At 41.1% G+C, this 18119-nt stretch overlaps 1 protein-coding gene across 2 annotated transcripts in view; it reads left to right on the forward strand.

The window, feature by feature from the left end:
- Positions 1–18119, forward strand: part of samd12 (sterile alpha motif domain containing 12) — a 147658-nt gene that overhangs the window by 53914 nt on the left and 75625 nt on the right. For both annotated transcript variants that reach the window (XM_085262367.1, XM_085262366.1), the window contains exon 4: positions 12376–12516. In XM_085262367.1, coding sequence (XP_085118493.1) covers positions 12376–12516 — 141 coding nt within the window. The remainder of the gene's footprint in view (positions 1–12375; positions 12517–18119) is intronic.

Raw genomic sequence — 18119 nt, forward strand, 5'->3', positions numbered from 1 at the left:
TCTTTTTTTAAATGACATGCATTAATTATATACACGAATTAGGAACCCTGGTTCCAAATTGCTTCCACTGCTTTAGCCTACCTGTGAGTTATGATGAGGAGTAGGCAACGTGATTGGAATTCATATCAATTTACTTCTCTTGAATAATGTTAACTTGGGTTTATAGGGGTGTATACTGAGCTCACTCCTGTCCTCACTCTACACCTACGCCTGCACGGCCACTAGCATCTACAATTTCATTGTGAAGTTTGCGGATGACACAACAATGGTGGGTGACAGTTTACAAGGAGGATGTCAGTGCCTTTAAACTCCAGTGCTAAGACTACCATCTCACCCTAAATGTTACAAAACCAGAAGAGATGATAGTGGACCTCTGGAGGTGTAGAAGAGCACATCACCATCACCATCAAGAGTGAACAGTGGAAAGAGTGAACAGCTTCCGTTTCCTAGCTGTACATCTGGCAGACCATCTGGTCAGTTCATACAAACAGCATACACCTTCATAGTCAGCACAGTGTTACATCACGCAGCGCAGCATGGTGGCTGCGGTGACACCGGTGTGACAGCAGCGCGGTGTGACCTGTGTGACGTCACGCAGCTTTCGCAGAGGTCAGCGCGTTGTTACGTCATACAGCCATCGCGGACAGCAGCTCGGTGTTACGTCAGGGGTGTATACTGAGTGTTGGAGTCAAATTGTTAAATGTTGTCATTGTGTTACTTAAATTTGCAAGTCTTGGTTCAAACTATATGGTCAAAGACATTCTCCTGTTTCTATTGCCCTCCCCAGGCTGTTGAATGGTGGAGGAGGCTATAGTGTTTTATTATAGGGACACATCCTATGTGAAGGTTCTGTTTTAAACTTCCTGCCTTTATGACCCTTTGGTGAGCAGGAGGTCAGACAAACGCACCCCCAAACACACACACACTCACATGCATACACATACACGCACATGCTCGCACATACATGCACGCACACGCACACACGCGCACACACACACACACACACACACACACACAAAGACACAGTGTTTTAACCTTTTATAGCCATGGGGTTTTTTACAGTGGGTGTTTGTGTAAACTGTGTGTCACAGAAATAAAAGGCTGCAGGGGGAGATGGTTCTTCAAAGTGGTCTGACACCGAGGGCAGAAGGGCTGCTCTGAGATCCTTCCCTTGCTAGCATGTGAAAACCCGGTTGAGCTGTTCGTCTTGCTTCGTTAATGGGAATAAGTCTCTAAACCAGCGGGCCCTGTGGAAGCACAGACCCAACACTGAGCCCTCTCCTGTCCTCACTCTACACCTACGACTGCACAGCCACTAGCATCTCCAATTTCATTGTGAAGTTTGCCAACAATTCAACAGTGGTGGGTCTTATCACCGGTGTCGCGCGGTGTGACGTCATGCAGCCTTCATAGACGGCAGCGTGGTGTTACGTCAGGGGTGTATACTGAACTCTCATGTACTCACGCTACATCTACAACTGCACGGCCACTAGTATCTACAATTTCATTGTGAAGTTTGCTGATGACACAACAGTGGTGGGTGACGGTTGCAAGGACGATCTCAGTGCCTTTAAACTTTATTGCTAAGAGAACCATCTTACCATCTTACCCTCAATGTCTTAAGAAATAGTCCTCCAGGCTATCTGAAGCCATTCAGGAAGAAGAGGCTGAGGTATGCCAGAGAAAAAGAACCGAACCCAAAATCTGTGGCAATGTGTCTGATGGTGTGATGAATCCAAAGATCTGGTTCAAGTTGTTATCAGTAAAGAAGAGGTCAGGAGCAAGGTACAACAGTGTTTACAGTTATCTGTTTAGGTTCTGTCTTGATTTGCGCTGTATTTCAGCCCCAATATATATATTTCATGCTTATTGTCTGTGTGTATATGTGAAGATGTTTGTCGCTTAGCTATGATTTCAAGGGGTTACCCTGAGGATGGGGTCTCTCATAGGTAGTTCAGCAGACCAACTAACCAATCACATCTTCCTACCATCCTCCATCTTTATGGCTTCACTAGAAAAACCTTGAATAGTTTACAAGTTTTCCCTTCCAAGTAACACCTGCCCCATATATAATATCTCATTCACAAAGTGGTGTATGGAGAGCAATGTGCAATACTTGTGAATGGCTTGTTTTTGTGTAGGGTAAAATATGGGCTGTTATCATAATGGCCACTTAAGTGGATGGTGGCTTTTTTACGTGTCAGCCTGAATTGCTGTGATCTATTCAGCAGGACCAAGCTCTCTGCAATAAATATTTTTGTGTAAGACATCTGATTCTCCTAAATGTTTCCTGCATCAGTAAAACTAGTCTCACAAGGTTTCCTTAACGCCATGCACATAGGACTGTATATGTGTTTACATATTTTGCTTGCCACATTTTTAATACCTACTATTTAGAAACTACGAATTCACAGTGCGTTTTAAGTGCAGCATGCCCATGCGCCACATAGAAATAAATGCAATATAGAAACATCAAAGGCCCAGAAAATCTACAGTATTCCACCAAAAAAGTAAATATTACCCAAATATAATTCTAGAATAATAACTTTCTTCTTCCTACTACAGCAATAGATAACTTGATAGTGTAGGTGAATTCAAGGTTGGTATGACAGATTCAAAGCAGGTTTCACCTGGGTCATCACAACCTCTCTGGCTCACAAGTGTATCCAGCAATCTACTTCATCTCGCAGAACGGTAGTTATCTAAAATGACAAGCGATTGTCCTTCCATAATAACCATCGAAAGATGGCTAGTTATTGCCACGGCAAACTTCAAGTCATCTCAGTAATTTAGATGGATTCCACAGTGTTAGAGTCCAAGTGAGCTGTCTGCATGTTGTTAGCTGTGGCTATCCAACAGAGTTGCAGTATAATGATCGGCAAACTTAGAATACATCAGTAATGGTGAAATCAGCATGAGGCTACTACTGATGTGACAAGTGGAGGATTGAGGCGGCTTATTATCTGTCTGGGTGCATGTAATTGTGTGTCTCTCCATCTCTGGTGGGACTGTCTTCATTACTTAGACTGAACCTTGTTCTCTCTAGGATTATAACTGGGCTTTTCTCCTACACTCTGCATTAGCATTAGCATTGGATCACAGGTGCTCAGTAGCTCTAGTAGCCTTTTAGCTCCAGGGCTACAGGCAGCTGCGTGACTGAGACAATCAGTTGCCATTGACTTTAAGGACTTCAAGCTGCGCCACATCACAGTGAATACTAGTGAAGGATATGCCCAGTGCTGCCATAGTTTTGTCACTGCACGCTAGTTGAATCCAATTCTGTTATCTTGGTTTTATTCTTGAGGGGGATCCTATCACATATGGCAGCAAGAAGTGTACTGGATATCCAGCGCTCAACACTTGCATGGCTTGTTATGCTGCGCTTGACAGATTGTCGTGCGGGTTTGGAGTGCAGTTTTCCAGATGCAGCTCGGTGACATTCATCCCCAGAGGACACCCATATGGGCACAGCTGAGAAGGAGATTTGAGATGAGTGACTGGTATGGAAGACTTACCTGAGGAAAAGTCTTAGAATACATTCCTGCTCCGTATCGAAAGCTTTGAGCACAGCTGCCAAAAATTGTCAGGGCTGAAAAGTGCCATTTTGGAAATTGGAGGCAGAGGACTGTTAATTTGCTGCCTTTGTACTCCTGTCCTTACACATGGCTGCCTCACACACAGCCATAATTAGTATGCCGTTTTAGCTCCACCTGCAAAATGAAGTGGGCTACTGCAGGATCAGTGTCTGGGTGTGAGTGCTTTGTCTGTATATGTATTTGTGTTTGTGCGTGCGTGCGTGCGTGTGTACAGATGCACTTTAAGCTCCCATTCATCACTGACTATGGTCACGCTATAGCTGCAGATTAATCTGCAGCCCAACACTGCTGCTCACCCACCACTCATTAATCTAATTCCCAGGGACAATGTGTTTGTGTGTACGTCAGTGTGTTTTTAGGAAGTATGTGTGCACAACATGTGTACCCATATTTGGTTTGTGTGTTAAAATACACAGAGTATAATGAAAATAGAGCACCTCATCTCCCTGCTGTTCAACACTTGAAATTCAGACATTTGTGTTGCAGGTAGAACATGTGCAGCAACACATATACACCCTTTCCTTTTAACATCCTACAGACACAACTGATAGACACATTTTCAAATTGCGTGTAAAAACACTAGAGTAGAACAAACTCTGCCTCTGTTTCTGTGGAAAATAGTTCAGTGACAAGGGTATCATCTCAATCCTCTCAACATTCAATTCACTACATGGTTGACCTGAATGAGTTGGGTGGTTGTTTATATTTGTATTTATTTTTTTGGATGGTGGTGGGTTGGGTCTCTCCTTATAGGCCTCAGGCAACTAGTTTAATGGCTTAGTTACACCAAAGTAAAAATAAGATGGCAACCTCCAGTTGCCCGGTGATTTACAGCAACCAGCTCATTGCCCACAGGTTGCCTGATGGGAGACAGCCTGTCTCCGAATAAATGAGGTCTGTCTCACACTCACTGCATTCACTCCCAGACAGATGAGGCAAATTTCTAATTGCAGACAGCTGATTGCCAACAGTTTGCAATCGTTGCCGGTATCAATTGGTTGTTTTTTTGTTGTTGTTGTTATATTCCTATATAAAAGCAAAGTTGCCAAGGGCCTTTGTCCTTTTTCAGTTAAATCGCCCTCCTGCTGCGACTTAACTGCTATTTGTGGAGCAGCTTCTGAATTTCTGTTTCAGATCTATGACTTTCTTATTGGACACTTAAAGTAGATTACCATATTTTCCTCACTATAAGGCGCAATTAAAATCCTTTAATTTTCTCAAAAATGGACAGTGTGCCTTATAATCTGGTGCACCTTATGTATGAATTCTAGTTGTGATTATTGACCTCTAACTGATTTTATGTGGTACACGGTGCTGAAAAATCTGTCAAAAATGTTTTGGTATGACTTTGGTAAGCTACAAAGCCGCACTGCTTGATGGATTGTCGGAGCATTAGTCGGGAGCCTCGCTTGCCCAAAGTCAGGTCCCAAAGTCAAACAAACACTGCAGCATCACTGAGATTTTAAAACTGTCTAAATTCTTTCATCTTTAATAAACTGATCAGCGTTGCTGCTTTACCAGGTGTAACAATTAATTTTAACATCCAGGCATCCATGAAAACAGAATTTATTAACTTTAATGGAGTTAGCAGGCGTTAGCTCGCTAGTTTCCACCTAAACATGATATAGCATGTTCTTACTGAGAGATTTCTGAAAAAATTAAAACATACAGCTCTGCTATCACTTCCAACATAAATGACGACAGAAAACTAAACAGCAGTGACTTTTGTAGGGTTACTGAAGTTGGACTAGCTGGTATATAATGATGTGCTACGTTACAGCGACACAGCTATGTTAGCATAACAAACAGTGAAGCTGGAGGATGAATGCTAACTTTTTTCCACTCAATAAAAGTTAACGTGAGGGTTCCCGATGGTTAGGGACCAGTGTTGCCAACTTAGCGACTTTGTCACTATATTTATCAAATTTTCAGACCCCCTTAGCGACTTTCTTTCTAAAAAGCGACTAGCGACAAATCTGGTGACTTTTTCTGGTGTTATTGGAGACTTCGTCATAAATAAATCTCTTCTTTATGTCTCTTCCCCGATGTTATTTCTCTCTCGTAGGTTACAATTACATTAGCATGGCCAATTATGCAAATTAGGCAATGACGTCATTTAGCGACTTCTAGCGACTTTTAGGACAGCCAATAGCGATTTTCCTTACTGAGGAGTTGGCAACACTGTTAGGGATAAATGCGATCGCATGGCAGGATGCTGTAAACGGACCAAATTTCAGTCAGGAGAACAACTTAGATAATCCATCAACAATACGAGGTTAGTCATTAATATACTGCAACAACACGGGAATAGAGCAGCTGTGATGGAATTCAACATAAATGAAGCAATGGTACGGAAGTGGAGGAAGCAAGAAGAATGAGTTGAGTAAAGTTTGACTTGATTTGTTTCACTTAATGCGCCTTATAACACGGTGCGCCTTATGGTCCGAAAAATACGGTAAATGTCCAACACTCATAGTTGAAACAGGGGTGTGTGTGATGTCTCCAGCTTTGTCCAGATCACCACAGCCTACAAATGAATTAACTGGATAAACACCAACGGCGCGTCTGCAACAATGACTTGCCACAATTCATCAGTTTTTGCTGCTTGATTAATGAGGACAGGAAAATACTAGAGCTTTAACACCTCAATGGCCAAAATTGGAAAGTCGAAGGGTTGTCATCTTTGCCTAAATTTCATAAATAAAAACTCTGAAGTAGCATTTAAATGGAATGAGCGAGAAAGGGGAATGAATGGAAAAGAATGATAGTGAAAAAAAGAAAGAGGGTAAACCCTTTCGGTTTTCAGAGATGGATGAAATTTCTTGTCTAATCAATATTCTGAAAGAGAACGAGCTGTGGTGACTGGATCATAGCCAGCATTTTTCTTTCTTGCCTACAGTAACAGGACAGTCATTATGCACATGTTGAGAACTAGATTCATGACCAAACGGTACGCTTTTAGGTCGGGAAAGGATGACAGTGTCACAGTGTGAGTGTGTAAACTATATGTTTTAAGTAAATGATAACTTAATGGTTTTCTGTCATGTTGTCTTTTTGCCATGATCTTTATGTGTTGGCATGTTAAATGAACTAAGGCCATGCTATATCATAGTGCTATAACTGTCTTGGCCAAGCAGCAGAACACCAGGCCGACATAATATTTCGTTCGCAACTCTGTCCACACAGCCCAGGCCCTATCTCATTTTTCTTCTCACCTCTGCATTTCTGGGGCCTTTTACTGCTGATTCACTGTTTTTCTTTCGCTTCCTTACCTTCAGCCTTTCTTAAATCTTCTCCTCCCCTTACCTCATTTATTTCCTCTTGACCAATTTCCTCTGCTGTCCACCTCCTCCTTCTCCTCCTCTTCCTCTCCTCACAACCACGCTACAGTGCACAGTGTATTAATTGTGGTATGAAAAACTCCCAGCTGAGTCTTGGTGGGATTGTCAAAGCAAATGGCTCAGAACTGCGGGAAAGCAGAGTGAAAGCCTGGATGCCTTACAGAAGCTGTTCCACCCCGCTAATGCTGCCTCACTGACCGGAAGAAGCGGCGCGTTGGCATTCACCGCTGAGAACTGGCAGCTTGTTCATGATAATTGCAGAGCTTGTCATGTTGCAGGCATTCACAATATTCCACTAGACTTGTGAGATTAAAAAAGCTAGACTTTTACTCAAATTGCAACTGTGCAGCTTATGGTTGAATTTAAACTTTAAGTTTCTAGAAGGAGGGGAGCTCATATCCGCCGAAGGGATGTTCGACTAATGCCACTCTCCAGTGGCATGCGGCGAGTGCTACGCTGTGGGCTCTTGCTGAATGAAGCTAGGACAGCCACTGATGTTTCTTCATTAGTGACAGTTTTCTTGCGTCCACATTTTGGCAAATCCAACACTGAACCAGTTTCACAAAACTTAGCAAGCAGTTTGCTAACTGTAGCATGGGAGACGGGTGGTCTCGTAGGGTGTCTTGCATTGAAATCTACTGCAATGACCCGGTTATTGCGTTCACCAAATATCAACACAATTTCGATCCACTCACGTGTTAACCTCTTCGACATGTCAATGGCTGTGAACAAAGAGAAACTTGTAAATAACTCATGAAAGAATAAAGTTACGTTGAAACCAAGCACACCATTGTTTTTCTTGTGACATTAACAATAAGTTTGATGTGTCACATGGCCCTCTTCCTATTGAAAAAACAAAAGTTGTATCCAAGATGGCCGACTTCTAAATGGCCGCCATGGTCACCACCCATCTTGAGGAGTTTGCCCCCTCACATATACTAATGTGCCACAAACAGGACTTTAATATCACCAACCATTCCCACGTTATTACGGTGTATCAATTAGAGATGGACCGATCCGATATTACGTATCGGTATCGGTCCGATACTGACCTAAATTACTGGATCGGATATCGGAGAAAAATAAAAAATGTAATCCGATCCATTAAATATCACGAAAGCACCTCACAAAACTTGCAACACGCCGTAACTCACCTCAGAACGTTAGCACGTCGGAGCAGTATGCATCACGTGATAGAGCGGCTGTGGCATGCGGGACCTGTCGGTGGTCTGGATAGCATGTGGAGCTTCGCTAGCAACCCGGCATTTATCCCCGAGAGAAGTAAAGCAAGTGTGTAAGTCCATCTCTGAATGTTTGTAAAGCATTCCTGCGTTAAGCTTACCAAACGATATATGGAGCGACTGCTTCTTCTGGCTGCTACTTCAATCATGAAACTGCTTAACGATCAGCTGATCGGCTTTTCTGTCGCGAGTCCGTCTCTCTGGTTTGTTTTTGGCCCACTTTGCACCAGAAAGAGGAAACCATCAGCTGAACAACAGCAGCACGTTTAAGCTTGATAAGCTGTTGTTAGAATTTATTTATTATTACTTTCTACTCGAGGATCTTTTTCTACGTAGCTGACGGCTGGTAACTGTGCAGGGGCGGATCTAGCAAAGTTTAGCCAGGGGGGCCGATAGGGCATGAACAGGGAAAAGGGGGCACAAAGACATACTTTTCTTTCTTATTCTCATTTAAAATGTCTAGCTTTTAATAAATAATTATCCGAATCTTACACCCAAAGTTTTAATTTGATGTAAAATGAATAGAAGTCCATTACTGTATATAGTGACTATTAAGTCTAATATATATACCCTAGTAAGCTATAGTACTTTTTCCTTTGGGAAGGTACCATCTGTGCAGTCTGCAATTTTGTTGAAGAAAGATGTTGAATCTATTTAATATTTCTTGAAAAATAATTGATTTCTGTGCATTTTTTTTCACACTGCATCAAATTAAGGTTGATTACGTTGATTAAGCATCATGAGGTGGCGCGTGAGGGGTGGTTCCCTATTTTTTATTTATTTATTTTTGTTGTTGCTGGGAGTTGGAACCCTATTAGTTAGGTTGCTTAATATTTATGCTAAGTACTCTTTAAAATACCAGAATAGGGAGGATGGTGTAGGTTTAAGTTTATTAGATTGATCAGTATTGCTGAACTATGAATTTTTTTTTTTTTTGCATATAGGTATAACAGAATAGCTTTAGTGTAGTTGTTGTTTTAAACTTGAGTATGAACTTATACAAAATGCAGCAAGATATTTAAAAAAAAAAACAGTTTTGTTGATTAAAAAACATTATATCGGATTCATATCGGTATCGGCAGATATCCAAATTTATGATATCGGTATCGGTATCGTATCGGACATAAAAAAGTGGTATCGTGCCATCTCTAGTATCAATATAAATGGCCCACCCTGTACATTAGAGAGTTACCTAGGCAACCGAAGCAACAGGCATATGCAAGTGACAGGCTATCGGCTTCAAAGTGACACACTACAAATCGCTATATTCAAAAGTTTGAAAGTAGAATCAATTTAGGAGTTCTGAGTTCTACAAAGAACAATGGGGGAAATATCTGCATACAATACAGTGCATGTTGTTGTCATGCCTCATGATAAAAATCTGTTAAAATTACAATCACATAATAATTAAAAAAAAATCTGGGAGTAAAGATAAAAAAGGGTTGAAGCTGTCCTTAGGATAAGCAAACAGGGAAAGTCTGGGTGGAAGAGATCAAAACCAATTATCACGTAACTGTTCAGCTTATATGTTGGACTGGCTTCAGCGGGGGAATCATTCACCCGTGATGGTGACATTGTAGAGAAAGAAGAGGAAAAAGACATTTAAAAACATCATGCCAAGGTCCACTTACTACGCCATATGAGTCACAAGCCATCTACAAACAAAGTAATGTCAGGGTCCAATGAGAGCAGTTTCAGCACATAATAATGGCAACAGAGGAAAAGACTGTAAGCCTGCCCTTCAGATTGTACACCAAGAGCCTCAGCAGGTACACAAACAGGTGAAAGCAAGGGAATGTTACAAAGTAAGAACATATGGTTGAATGAAAGTTCTTCCTTAAACTTATTGACCTGAAATAAGATATATGAGGTTTAGCTTACCTTGATTCTTTTAAGTATCCCAATCTTCTGTCTGTGGTGATCACACAATGTGTGGGCAAATAAATAATGACGGGTGGGTATTAAAGTTGCGGAGAACGTAGTTATTATACTTCTATTTTTCTTTATTAGTTTTATTTTTGTTGTTTGTTTGTTTTGACTTTTTGTTCTTAATTAAAAAAAATTTCCAGAGTGTTTCCAGTTTTTATTGTTTGAAAAATGTTTCATTGTAGTTTAGTTTTTATTAGTTTCACTGCTAGTTTCAGTCTTTTTAAGTATTGCCAGTATTGCTTTAGGAAACATTAGTGTCGGTATTACAGTAAGTAACACAGTGTTTTTAAAGCAGTCTTGTAGATATCCTGAGTCTCAATAAAGATGCCCATTAAAGCTTCAATAGGCAAGTTGTGATAACAAATTTTAGTAAAGTAATAAATACTAAGGGGAGTTTCTCTAAAGCAGGGGTGTCAAACTCCAGTCCTCGAGAGCCGGTGTCCTGAAACTTTTAAGCTGAGGTGGCATTCAACAATTTGATTCATGTTGCAATGAAGCGAAGCGAATGAAGATGGTCCAATAAAAGTACATTTTTCCAAACACTTGCATTTACTTCCATTTATTTACATTTACTTCAGTAGGCTTAGGGGTTGCCACCTCAGCATGCAGTCTATAGAGTCTTGCTAATGGCCTACTAATCTTATTCATGTGTGTGTGTTGCAGCAGGGACACATTTAAAAGTTGACTGGAGTTTGACACAAGTGCTCTATAGTTTTATTTTAATTTTCCAAATTCATAATATCAAGATGATAATAATAACATATAAAGATTCTAAGCATGCATTATTATCCATTATGTAAAGTATGCCGTGTTTTCTTTGTTGTTTCTGCTGTTGTTTAAGGTAGACTTTACAGAAGCACAGAAAAAGCAAACCTCTGTTGCCATGCCAATCTATCTTGAGTTACAAGATCAGGTGCCAAGTGATGGCTGGTCAATATTTATAGACTCATAACAGCATGCTTTATGTGTGCATCCTTCTTTTTTTTTTCATTCTGTCAGTTTGTACGTCTCACTCTTCTTTCCCGACTTTCCACTCTCAGCCTCCGATTCCACTCTCTTTTTTCACATCAGTAGTCTTCGTCTTTCCATCTTCCCATTTAATATGCTCCTCTTACTTCTGAGTCTTTATGACTCTACTTAGTTCCCCAGTGTTTTTGTAATGTCTACAGTCTTTCAGTGCGACTTCAAGTTGAGGCGTCTTAACTATATTAGGCATTTTACCCCCATCTGGCCGTAGGGCAGAGTCAAGAGCTTCTTTTGTTAGAAAGAAGAAAATTGGCCAAACACAGTCAACATTTTACCGATAACACTTAAGGGTACTTAGCTTTCCAAGCAAACTCCCTTTTGTGCTGTGGTAGCAAAGTGGTAGCATGGGGCTCAGCATGCCCAAACAATCTACAACAGATAGTCCAAGAAAGTCAAGAGACATGAAATTGTAAAGTCTGCCTTTTTTTTGCAGGCAGGCTGGATTTGAACAAAAGGAAACATTTTTATAATAAATCTTTATTATTGAGCCTTCGCATTTGATTGTTGTTGATCAAACCACAAATAGTCGTGGAACAGAGGAAACTAGAACAAAAAGAAGATGGGGACGAATATGAGAAACCAGCATCCATGAGGCTTTCAGGACCGAGCTACTCTCTTGGCAGTCAAACCAATCAGATTTTCTTGTCCAGACAGCCATCAGGGCGAAAGAGGAAAGGGAGCTGCTGGGGACGAACTTTAATGCCTAGTAATTGCTCTGCAGTATTATCCTATCTGCTTACCATCCCACATGTTACAAAGGCACTCATAAGAAGCGTTAATAATTACACCATATTCTGCATGGCTTTTTATCAGCAGCCTAAATCCCCTTCATACAAACTGATTGCATGATTAAATTATGAATTTTTATACAAGGATTTGCAATTAAGGAAAGAGCTGTGAGGGATCCTTGCTCAAGGGATACACAGTACTGATATTTATGCAGAGACGAAACTGCTTTGCAGTGAGTTGCACTGGGCTTAATTGGAAATTTCAGGCTAAGTGACGGTCACATAAAAAAGAAAGAGTCGTAAAACAGTTTCTCTTTATGCTTTTATAAAAGAAAATATTGCGTCCTTGAACAGCTTTAGGAATTTGCACTTGAATGCCGTTGACACTCTGCTCTTCCACAGGCACGAATACGTTATCGGTAGCCCTTTTTGGAGTGTCTCCAGCTGTGCATGTTAAATTTCACCCAGGCGTCTCACCTTTAACCTTCAGATTCATTTTGCGTGTTTTGTTCAGGGCGGGCTCTGATGAGATTGACGGACAGAAAGCTGGAAAGAATGGGCATCATGCAGGAAGCGCAGAGGCAGCACATCCTGCAGCAGGTCCTGCAGCTTCGTGTCCGGGAGGAAGTCCGGACTCTTCAACTTCTCACACAAGGTAACTTTTAGGCAGAACATGTTCTTCTTCATCTGCCTGTATTTTATTCCATCCCTAGCATCCTCTCGAACATCAACCCTCTGCATATCCTCCTTCACTACATCCATGAATCTTTCAACCCAAGCCGTCCCCTTTATCCAGGCTTGGTTCTGGCACTAGGATTTCACTGGCCTCCCTGTGGCTGGGTCTTCTAAGCAGAACCCTTTGCACACAGTATATACGCTGGACCATAATGCTGTCAATCTTCATCAGCATCTAGGTTTTAAGCGCACATATTTTATCTGCCTGTCAGCAATGTAAAATTCTTCTCAATAAACCCAGCATGTCACATTTTGATAAATATTCAAATCATTTAATGTGCAGCATTTATGCACATGCCATCTGTAGTCATGGCAATCACTGCATGTTTTAAAGCCTGCAGGAAGTGGTGAATCATAAATGATTATGCAACTGAGAGAGTCATGAACAAATTGTTTCTTTTGGTATCTTTTGGTGTACTGTGATCACAGACAGCTCAGAGTGGTAAACATGATAACTTGTTGATGTTAAAGGCGTAGTTTAGAGCTATCCTGCTCCACATTTACCTGGTGGAGCATGATAAGTGTATATATCTCTTTAAGGCCAGATGCAACATCAGCGTGTAAAACCCTTTAAGACGGTGCGCTTTTTGCAAGCTTCTCTGGAACGTTATATATGCTTTGCATTTTAAAAAATATATTAACTACGCTTACAGCATGTACGGCTCTAAAGAGAGATGCGCACAGAAGTCGCTGCCTTTTAAGATTTACGACTTTACCTGCCTACACAGGTCAGGCTGTGATAACTTATATGGTTACACTGTAAGGTTGTTTGACAAAACATTTCAGAATAGCTATAAAGAGTCTACCTGTATGCCAGACATTCATCTCAGCAATATGTGTGGGTGCTGCTAAACTCCAACGCAAGCACAGGCATAGGATCAATGCTCGTGTGCTGACAGAAGAACAAAATACCTTCAGTTTTGCAAGCAATATGTTGAGTTTATTAACACTAAAGGAAAAGGAATGATTTTAATTGTAAGTGGACAGTTTATCTGCATACTGTAGAGCTGTCTGAATTCAGAATATGTTCTTAAGAAGTAACATTGCAGTATTAACTTAGACTGTTTTAACTCCTAAACATATTGCTTTCTCTAATAATTTTGACAGCCAAGGTTTAACTGTTTTTGTCTTACTTTCCCTGCGTTAGCTTACTCTCAATGCATGTAGCAGTAAATGTACTGTTAACAAACACACTTTAGAAATATGCAGTATAGGAGCAATACAGCGGGTATAAAAATGACGACTCTGTATTTAGGTCATGCCAAAGCAGCTCAGAGGGATTTAAGTTTAGATTTTGTTTTGGCTACTCCAAAAGTTTCATTTTGTTTTTGTTTTTTGTTCTTTTTGGAGCCATTCAGAGGTGGACTTCCTGACCTGTTTCAGATCATTGTTCCGCTGCATAATCCGAGTGTGCTTGAGCTTTAGGGCACAAACTGATGGCTGGACGTTCACCTTCAGGATTTTCTCGCAGAAAGCAGATTTCATGGTTTCATCAATTATAGCTAGTCATTCAGGTCCAGAAGCAGCAAAACAGTGTCAGACTATCACACTAGCACCACTATATTTGACGGTTGCTATAATGTTCATTATATGAACTGCTGTATTAGTTTTACACCAGATGCAACAGCACACAAAAAGTCCATCTTTTGTCCTGTCAGTCCACAGAATATTTTCCCAAAAGTCTTGGGAATCATCAGGATGCTTTTTTTGGCAAATGTGAGACAAGCTTATTGTTCTTATTAATCAGTGTTTTCTCCTTGGATCTCTCATGTGGATGCCATTTTTGCCCATTGTCTATCTTATTCTTGAATCATGAACTCTGACTTTAATTGAGACAAGTGAGGCTCGCAGTCCTTTACATGTCGTTCTGGTTTAATCTGTGTCCTTGTTGATGCACTCTTGAAGTGGATAATGGTGCATGTCATCCACAAATGCATAATTTGAATGCAGTTATATGACAAATAATACAGCTCATTGTGCAGTTAATTGCTGATTACTTAGCACTCCATCTGGCTTCAAAAATGCTAATGTTGGCACATCAAAGCTCAGACCAGTGGCTCTTCATGGTGGTTATAGCTTTCTTTTATATACAGTCTCTGGGGATTACATGAAACAGATGGAAGAAACTGAGAAGTGTAAACAGCCTTACAAAAAGCTCACCATTTTCCTCCATTTATGTTCATGCACAAGGATACGTAAATGCAGTTTGTCCTTCAGTCTCATTTTTTTGCTTTTGACAGACCATTCATCTGACTTTCCACAATACATTCTTCAATACATTCTAAAGTGATCCAAAATTAATGAGCTTGTCTGTTGCTCCAACCCCACCTTTTTAACAAGTTTCATCAAATTCGGCTCAGTAGTTTTTACTGAATCCTGCAGACAAACAAACATACAGAGAAACAAATAAACATCACTGGAAACATACATCCGCCTCCACTCTATCCTTGGCGAAGGCATAACAGCCAGCCAGGTGCTGTTGTTTTCCATCTTCTCCCCTCTCGCTCTCTCCTCCTCACCCTGTGAATTCTCAGCATCCCTCGTCTCTTTCTCAGCAATTCTAGCTTCCCTCCACCAGCTACCAGCAGCACTCCTCATCACCACTGTTTCCATCAGCACCCATCTGCACAGACTCTCAAGCAGAGCTTCGCCTCAGGGGCCAAGAAACAAATTCTAGGGATCTTTGTCACTTCGCAAAATTCTTGGAAAACATTTGGAATGTGATAAAGCTGGCACTGTCCCCCGCTTCTGTTTTGGTCCCTTAGCACGTAGAAAACATAAAGACAGAGTGGAAAGGATGGAGATTGTCTGAGTGATGACACTTTGCTAAGGGCTACTCTTAGCTTCTTTGTCACAATTTGTGTCTCATCTTCCCCAGTCTTCTTCTTTTTTTTCACTCTCTCATTCCTCTCTGTTTTGTATTGATGATATGGGGAATGACAGCCCACCAGCCTCAGCAGCATTAGGCCACTGGCCTCAGCAGGGAGCAGCCTGTTAGAGAAGCCTATCTGGGCCTCAGGGAGAAAAAACAGAACGACCAAAAATACTAATTTGATAACTGTAGGAAATCTGGAAACAGAAAGAAGAAGTAGAGGATGAAAGGGGATGTAGAAAATGTCTTTTTGTGTATGGCAGTGTGATAAGAAATTAATAAGAATAGGGTCTTTTAAGGTCTACTAAGCATAAATTAGCAATTTTCTAAAGTATGCATAAGCACTTTTTATTCACAGTAATATCAAGAACACCGGTCATGCTTCAACTTCTATTCAGCAGTCATAGGTGGTGCATCCAAGGCACTTTATATCACTGAACTTTGGTGGGAAGTGAGAGGTACTCTTAAGCTGTTGCTTCTGGACATACTTTTGGTAGTAAAAGGGAAAAAAGTGGAAGGAGAAGAGATGGTGCAGTATTTCTAGGCCCAGGGCGAAGTTCCTTCAGCTGTTGCTAAAGTGAGATACAGCTGTACACAGTTAGAAGCCGAGCCAGTGACAGAGAGAAATTAGGTGAGAAAGAGACGGTGGTTGAGTGCTGTTGAGATAATGAAGAGGAAGAAAGGAGGAGGAAGAGAAGCATTGAGAGTAGTGGGGAGAGAGTGAGACAGTAGGTGACGAGAAGGTAGGATGAGAGAGAAAAGGCGGTGAGAAGAAAGAATGAGTGAGGAATGTGAGAAAGAGAGGGGGTGAGAAAAGGAAACCCTCCTCACTTAGAGATGTGATGCAAGATATGAATACATCTCTCTTTCTGTACCTATATAAACACATCTCTCTATCCACGTCAGTTCAGTGTCACGGTTGGGCTGCAGCTTATCCTAGCTGTCATAGGATGCGAGGCGGAGTAAAGCCCCAACAGTTCGCCAGTCTGTCACAGGACTAACACATAGAGACAGGCAATTCATGCTCACATTCACACCTACGGTCAATTTAGACCATTTAACCTAACCCCGTGTATATATTTGGACTGCAGGAGGAAGCCGGGAGTACCTGGAAAGAAACCAAGTGACAAAATGCAAAGAGAAAGGCCCCAGCTGGGGAGCGGTTTCAGACCCAGGATGTTCAGGAGGCGACTGTGTTAACCACCATGCCGCTTTCTATCGGTTTATGTCTGTCAAATATATACTTCATTCGACTGAGATATTAAGAGGTTGGAAGCCGGGTCACCACCTGAGGCTGTTTGTCCTGTTGCCTGAGCTTTTTTTGTTGTGCTGTAAGAAGTGTTGTCTTGAACTTGACACGTCTGTGGTTTAATCATATCTTAATTGCCTAATTTGAAGTCCACTGTAGTGGTGTACAGACGCCAAATTAGAACAGTTATGCCCTTGTCTAAATACTGACACAGACAGAGACACAGACAGACACACAGATAGACAAACAGACAGAATAAGGCATTAGAGGAAGCAGGAGAGGGAGAGCGAGAGACAGGTGTTGTAATTACTGCAGTGTACCCAGACAGAATTAGCTCAACGGACAGTGATTAACCTTTAAGGCTTGCTGGGCCATGGGAGAGAAGTAATTAGATTTCTCCCCTCTCTTTGTCTCTCCCTTTCTCTCTTTGCCACGAGGACAGCGGAAGCTCACGACCACTTATTCCCTACAGTCATCAGAGATGGGCTGAAGTCCTCCAAATGGAAAGTGATATCCAGTGGTATATCCAGCCTTTTAATAGGAGCCTTAGAGATGCTTTGGAATAAGAGCAGGGTTCAGAATAACACTGATCTAAAGTGGTGTGGTGCACGATACCAGTGGTAGCATAAAAGCAAAGCAGGGGTGTGCACTGTAGGTTCAGACTGAGAAATGTGGAGCAGCACTGGAGCTGAAGGAATCTGATTAATGTTGTGCAACATCGTGTCTTTTACATTGGCAAGATTATTCCAGCACTTGTGTAGAGAGTAAACAAAAGAATAATTTGTGTTGCTGTTTCTGATGCTTGAAGGGTGAGCATGCTGAAAGAGGTGAGAAAAGAACTTTTCCTCCTTTAGCTGAAGTAAAACTACTACTAAACTAGTATAACAATATGGAAGCCCTCAATATATCACCTCAAAAATGAATGAATGAATGAATAAATAAATAAGGCTTTTTTTTTTTTGTCAGTTTGAGAACACCTGTCAAATACAGCTGCTAATATTTCCGCTTCAGCAGGGAGGAAATGAATAAAAGATAAAATCAACAAATGACAGCTTTTCTACAGTGTCTAAACATATGAAAGGGTCAGATATGGAATAGGAAGGACATTAAGGTGAATCCATGACCGAAAACCAATAAAACTGAATATCATAAGGTGATTCAGTACACCATATTGTCACAACTAGATGAAGCATCATTTCAGCATTACTTTTACCAGTCGCTTTTCTGTTTTCCAAGGATGTCCACACTTCTTGGTGCCAAGCTAGCATGAATTAGCATTTTGACCTGTCCTGTTTTTATGTGCATTTGTGCTGTGTCAGATTTAACATAAAACAAAAATAACCTGTAATGCAAGTTTTGTAAGAATTTTTATATAAATTGAACCAACTGTTTATCCAATGCA

Source organism: Mchenga conophoros, linkage group LG22, assembly GCF_057382185.1.
Source record: "Mchenga conophoros isolate Kocher_MC1m ecotype Shallow Benthic linkage group LG22, M_conophoros_male_GT1.1, whole genome shotgun sequence".
In the NCBI taxonomy this organism is placed as follows: domain Eukaryota; kingdom Metazoa; phylum Chordata; class Actinopteri; order Cichliformes; family Cichlidae; genus Mchenga; species Mchenga conophoros.